The sequence below is a fragment of the Tachypleus tridentatus genome, chromosome 5 (genome assembly GCF_004210375.1).
Source record: "Tachypleus tridentatus isolate NWPU-2018 chromosome 5, ASM421037v1, whole genome shotgun sequence".
In the NCBI taxonomy this organism is placed as follows: Eukaryota; Metazoa; Arthropoda; class Merostomata; order Xiphosura; family Limulidae; genus Tachypleus; species Tachypleus tridentatus.
In genome coordinates this window covers 29,887,354-29,893,515 of record NC_134829.1, presented here as the reverse complement: position 1 = coordinate 29,893,515, position 6,162 = coordinate 29,887,354, and the positions used below count along the sequence as shown (strand labels likewise).

The following is a 6,162-nucleotide window of genomic DNA, read 5'->3' as shown; positions in this document are numbered from 1 at the left end:
GAATATTCTGTTACAAGATTCAATCCCGCGACCCACAGAGTGCAAGTCGAGCGTCTAATCACCAGATCTCGACAGGCCAATAATTCTGTTTGTTTCAGCGTAGAGCTACACAATAGTTCACCTTTTCTCTTTCCACCACGGGGAACCGAACCCCAGATTTTAATGTTGGACGTCCGTAAGCTTGCCGTTAACCTACTGATGGACATTTAAAATAAGTCCTTACGGGTGGGGAACTATTAGTGGAATTTTAAAAGAATAAGGTAAGCCTATTTAACACAATAATTATAATTTTACTCGTTAATGAAACGTATGTGTGTGTTTTTTTATCATAGAAACAACAGACTACCTGCTATGTCCACCAAGAAGAATTGAACCCCTGATTTTGGCACTGTAAATCCACAGACTTACCGCTGTCCCACCAGGGGGACCGTTAATGAAACGATGATTTTAAGTTTGTTTCAAAATTTATGCGCAAAGCTACGCGAGACTTACATGCGCTATCTGTCCCTAATTTTGAACTAATGGGGGAAATGGCAGCTAGTCAATAGTGTTTGCCGCCAACTCTTAGGCGTCTCCTGTTTGTTGGAATAGAGGTATTTGACCGCCAATCTTACAAAACAAGCACGGACTTAAAGCGCAGAGTGTAATTTTGTTGCAACAGAATTTGAACCATGGACCATAAATTTTACAGTTAAGTACACCAAATACTGAACTGCTTCCGGCCCATTATTTGAAAAAGCTTCTGTTTAGAGAGATGAAAAATTCCACTATTAAATAGTTAATTTTACATACAGCAATAATTCACTGCACAACAAAGTTTTTGCTTCTTGAATAATGTTGGGTGTTCTTTATAAATTTTTGGCTGCTGATCATGAAAATCACATCCAAATTTGCCCATCACGTACCGTTTCATCGAAATCTTCAGTTTTTCTACAATGGAAAAACGATATCAGGGCAACTGGAATCCGTCAATGCTTGCTGACTACTGTTGGACACTGAAACGTGATGCACCAGACATTGAATACAAACGAAAATCTGGAGCAAAACATTCTTAATTATGTTGAATTTAACAGCATATTAGAAACATAAACGCAATTAAATACGTTATTAGCGGTAAACAGTTAACTGTCCATTTCTAAGAGTTCATACGTGATGAAGCAAAACCAAAACTATATTTGTGCACACCCACCAGGTACCTCTCACAATCAGTGAACACTTTTCAGGAAGCAAAACTTTTCAAAAATTGTTGTGCAGTGTATAATTTACATATAACTAAAAGCAGCTTACAACTCCAAACGTTATTCATATAAACTAATAATAATCAGTAGATAATTTTTATTCCGTGGAAAATTTATCTCAGAAACCATCGTGTCAATTTCAACTATTAACAATATGTAGAAGTCCAATACAATTATGGATTTTTAACTTCCAACAAATCAGGTTCATAAGGATGGGAAGGGGCTAGAGTACACAAAACATCAAGATACACGAGTAGGGTAAATGTTTGTATTATTCATACTTTTTATTTTTTTCGATTAAGAACTGTATCCAAAAATGTGTTACAGTTTAAAACAACGAAATATAACATATTCACGGTCAACGAAACACAATAAGACAAATAAAGTAATGTAATAAAAATAAAGGCGTAACAGGAATGTCTAAAAAACAAAGAAGTAATTGTAATGACACTACTAAAACAAGTTAAAATGAGTGTCTTTTATTAAGCTCTGCGATGTTACTTCCAAACGAAAATTGTAATATTAATAAGAGTTATCTGAGGTTCAGCTACAGTCCATCCACCATGGTGTCTATAACTTCATCCAAGAAGGTAGCTGTATAACTCCATGGAGCACAGAAACTAATAATTGTTGCTATGCTCTCATCATACACAATTTTGCGACTCCTAACACCATGAAAAAGTATTATTAAAAAAAATCATAGACCTTGTATCTTAGTAACATGAAGGTAAATAACCAGCAACAGCTAAGCCTTTTTTTTTTCTTATTCAGAGACTACCATCTAAACCATTTGCTTGTTAAGGAAACTTGTAAACATTCTTTATTTTCGATGTTTTAACACAAATGTAGTACTGAAAAAAAATTGAGATGTGTAGAATTATCGAATGACTGGACAGGTGGAAATCAGGAGTAGAATCCATAGGCGCTGTCTGAATCAGAATCACCAGATTTAGCTTTATCAGAGGTGGTGCTGCAAAAGATTGATATTCCAATTATATATATGTGTATATATATTTATATACATATGTTAAAAGTTATTCGAACTCAAATATTTCTCTAATGCTTATATCTGACATCGCAGAGACATGGAAATAAAAATATATATAAATAAAAGTTACAATATCTTGGATTCACGTAACATGATATCCAGTGACACAAAGGTAACACAAAATTATATCACATCTGATAAGGTTAACATGTTCTTTAAAACAATATGCACGAAAAACCAAACAAAAACGTAAATAGTAAAGCACTTTCTTTTAATAACTGTTCCATTCGTAACAATTTCCTTAGGTGTAACGCTTCGACTTCAGGTTACAATAATAATAATTTCTGATCAGTTTGTTTGTTTGTTTTGCATTTCGAGCAAAGCTGCACGAGGGCTATCTGCGCTAGCCGTTCATAATTTAGCGGTGAAAGACTAGAGGGAAGGAAGCTAGTCAATACTACCTACCGCCAACGCTTGGACTACTCTCTTACTAACGAACAGAGCGACTCACCGTCACATTATAACACCCCCTCGGATGAAGGGGCAAGCTTGTTTGGTGGGATTAGAATTATATTGCGAGTCGAGCGCCCTAACCACCTGCTCTTGACTGGCCCTTCTTATCAGAGTAATCTACGTATTCAGGACGAAACTACAAATCAACCTGGCCATCAATAACATATCTACCTGAAACGATATTGCTATTTTATCCTATTACCATACAACAAAATCACTTTTCACTGTACCTGTAGAATTCACTGTTGTTGACTTTCTTGACTTTCTTTTTCTTCAAAGGTCCATATTTTGGAGGCGGCATCATTTGTCGTTCAAGCTTCAGAGAAATATAAAAATTAAAAAGACACGTGATATTCGTACGCTATTGACTTTAATGGTAAGATAATGTAACAATTAAACCTACATTTGTCAAGGAAAATAGCAGAATTCCATAAAACCTCAGTCACATGTTGAAGAAACTGTCATCTCGAAATTAACCAAGAAAAATTGAAGTCCATAAAACATTCAGTTCACGTATGGAGACACTAGAATTTCAAAACTAACCAAACGATTATTTCTGGGTAATAATAATATTATTCTTTATAAAACATATCTTAAAAAGATAACTGATAAAGTCAACTTTACTTACTGACTTACCGTATTCTGAAAAATTACGCTAGACAAAAAAAAGTTCCTGTTAGAAAACTCAAGTGATTTGGGATAATTTGATGGTGTTAATTTCAGAAACATAGTCAAAATTTGTTCATTGCCTTTAGATTTTGAGTAATTTTAATATCTCAATATTTTATCAGCACTGTGTCAAACAATCAGTTCAGTGCAACAGATTCATGCTGTGAAATTAAGTTTACTTGGACAGATTAATGGGTACAGGGCATACATTTTAATAACTTTAAACACTGTCTGAAATGTATTGGTATAAAATTCCAAATATGTTACTCATACATATTACGTTTTCTCGATATAACTGAAGCAAACTGTACTACTTTTACTTTATTCCGAAGCTCACCTACTCGGCCTTGAAATCACGAAACCCTCACGTGCTCAGTTTGCTAGAATATTCGAGTAGTCTCTCGACTGAGCAAAAAAGAGGCGGAGTTGCTTCTCACTCACTCAGTTGGTCACTTCGCCTCACTCAGCGCACAGTCAAAAATTGTGATATAATCAACTTATGCAAAAATTTGTTTTTAAAATATTGTAAACTCTAGTCCTATAAACATAAATTATTTTCTAAAAAAATCACTTGAAATGGTGACTGCACTGCAAAAATGATCCAAACAATTTTTGTCACGCTTGTGAAAAATATATTAGTTTTATGAAGAAAAAACATCACACACAGGATAAAGGTAGCTTACTACTATTATACTCTTCAAAAAAAGAAACGCAAAAGGCAAAATTTGAGACAAATTGTTAACAAGTTCATTCCGGGTAGTTCTGTATGACATGTGCGAAACTTTGCACATTCACTGCTGAACATCCAAAGTCTGCAAAGGCGAAGTCCACGCTCACTAGTTGAAGTTTAACGTCACTCAACGTCAATAACGAGTATGCCCCCCGTGAGCATCAATAACTGCTTGGTATCTCCTGTCCATGGAAGCGATGAGATGACGAATCACATCACTCAGCTTGCAAAGCTGCTGCAAGTTGAGGTAGAGTCTGCGGTTGAGGTTGTCGCCGTCGCAGATGTCGGTCCAACTCGTCCCAAAGATGTTCGATGGGGTTTAAATCTGGTGATCTGGAAGACCAGGGAAGAACGTTGATGTTGTGGTGTCTCAAGAAGACAGTGGTGAGTCGGGCTGTGTGAGGACGGGCGTTGTCATGTTAAAAAACGTCGTTGACGTTCACCATGATGGGTTGCACATGGGGCCTAAAAATCTCGTAGACGGTTGTGTACTGTCTGATCGGAAATCCTACGCAGCCCTGGTATGGTTGAGGCAGTAGACGTTGCAGTGGTGGTCCTATCCCGAAGGTGACGTAACCGGATGTAGCGATCTTTTGCGGGCGTGGTCACACGAGGTCTGCCAGATCGTGGACGGTCACGAGTTGATCCATGTTGTTGGTGACGATTCCATAGCCTTGTGATGGTGCTTGGGTGGGCATTCACAGCTCTGGCAACATCTGATAGAGATTCGCCTGCTTCCAAGCGACCAATGGCGTTGTTGCGTTGTGCTTCAGTCAGTCTTGGCATAATTGTATTGCGTGTCGGTGGCTTAACACTGAGCTATGGAAACCGAGAACCCGTCACTTTTATAGGGATTTTGCACATGTTGCACTTGCAGAACATGCAGATCTCTCAAACAAATTTATTGGACACGAATGCGTTTTGGCGAAAAATCCGATGTTTTCCTCCGTTTTCAAAGTGCACAACTTTTATTGTCATTTTGGTCTGACAATCAGTGCCTTAACACGTGTAACATCACATACTCTGAGCGTGTAACGTTATTACATATATTTCTCTTTAAAATAAAAAAAATATCCCTTTTGCGTTTCTTTTTTTGAAGAGTATATTTTGGGTGTAACATTGGTAACCAAGAGAAACAATGAGCTCCACGTGAGAGCAAGTATGTTATTTGCAGTTTCAATGATATGAAGTAAGCCCAAAGTTCATCTAACTGACTGTTATTTTTTATGACTAATATTTCTGGATATCCCCGAAAGAGTAAATACTTATTAAATATACAGATATTGCATCTGCAATGAAACAAGTACCACATAAGCATGGTCTTCTTGTACCAAATCCACCATCAAACCGGGAATGTTTGTTGGTTTGTTTTTTAATTTCGCGCAAAGCTAACGAAGGCTAAGCTGTCTCTAATTTAGCAGTGTAAGACTAGATGGAAGGCAACTACCAACCGCGAACTCTTGGGCTACTCTTTTACCAAAGAATAATGGGATTGACCGTCACATTATAACGTCCTCACGACTGAAAGAGCGACGATGTTTGGTGTGACGGGGATTCGAACCCGCGACTCTCAGATTACGAGAGTAACCACCTGGTCATGTCGGGCTGCAAATTGGGAAACAAAAAGGGTCATCTTGTGAAGAAGACAATGAATTATCTTCATCTAGTAATTCTATTCCTGTGGCACCTCAACATAACCTGTCTTGTCTGATCACACAATAAGGGCTAAATAGTCTGGTTCATGACTTTTCTCTATCACTTGTCTCTATTACAAGAATCGAATTCATTAGCTCCAGGAACAAAAGTTTTAACTTATTGAAGTCGCCATCAAATTCTTGCTTCTTATTACAGTGTACAAGATATTTTTGTTTCTGTACAAATGTGGTACAAATGTTTTTAGTCTGAAAGCTGTATGTTTGTACAATGGGTAAATTAAACCATCGATTCCTGTTGCTTTTGCTGTGAACATGAAAGAAACTTATCAGAGCTTGCAGATTATGTGTTTTTATATGAATTTCCGATTG

General features: G+C 37.0%; 1 protein-coding gene across 6 annotated transcripts in view; it reads right to left on the bottom strand.

Annotated features, from left to right (window-relative positions):
• Nucleotides 1-1,492: 1,492 nt before the first annotated feature.
• The window catches only part of LOC143250826 (ankyrin repeat domain-containing protein SOWAHC-like), a 151,606-nt gene continuing 146,936 nt past the window's right edge, over nt 1,493-6,162 (bottom strand). For 5 of the 6 annotated variants that reach the window (XM_076501882.1, XM_076501880.1, XM_076501877.1 and 2 more), the window contains 2 exons: nt 2,970-3,055; nt 1,493-2,208 (listed from right to left, as the gene is read on the bottom strand). In XM_076501882.1, coding sequence (XP_076357997.1) covers nt 2,142-2,208; nt 2,970-3,055 — 153 coding nt within the window. In that variant the 3' untranslated portion in view covers nt 1,493-2,141. The remainder of the gene's footprint in view (nt 2,209-2,969; nt 3,056-6,162) is intronic. The other variant, XR_013028369.1, reaches the window with a different exon arrangement.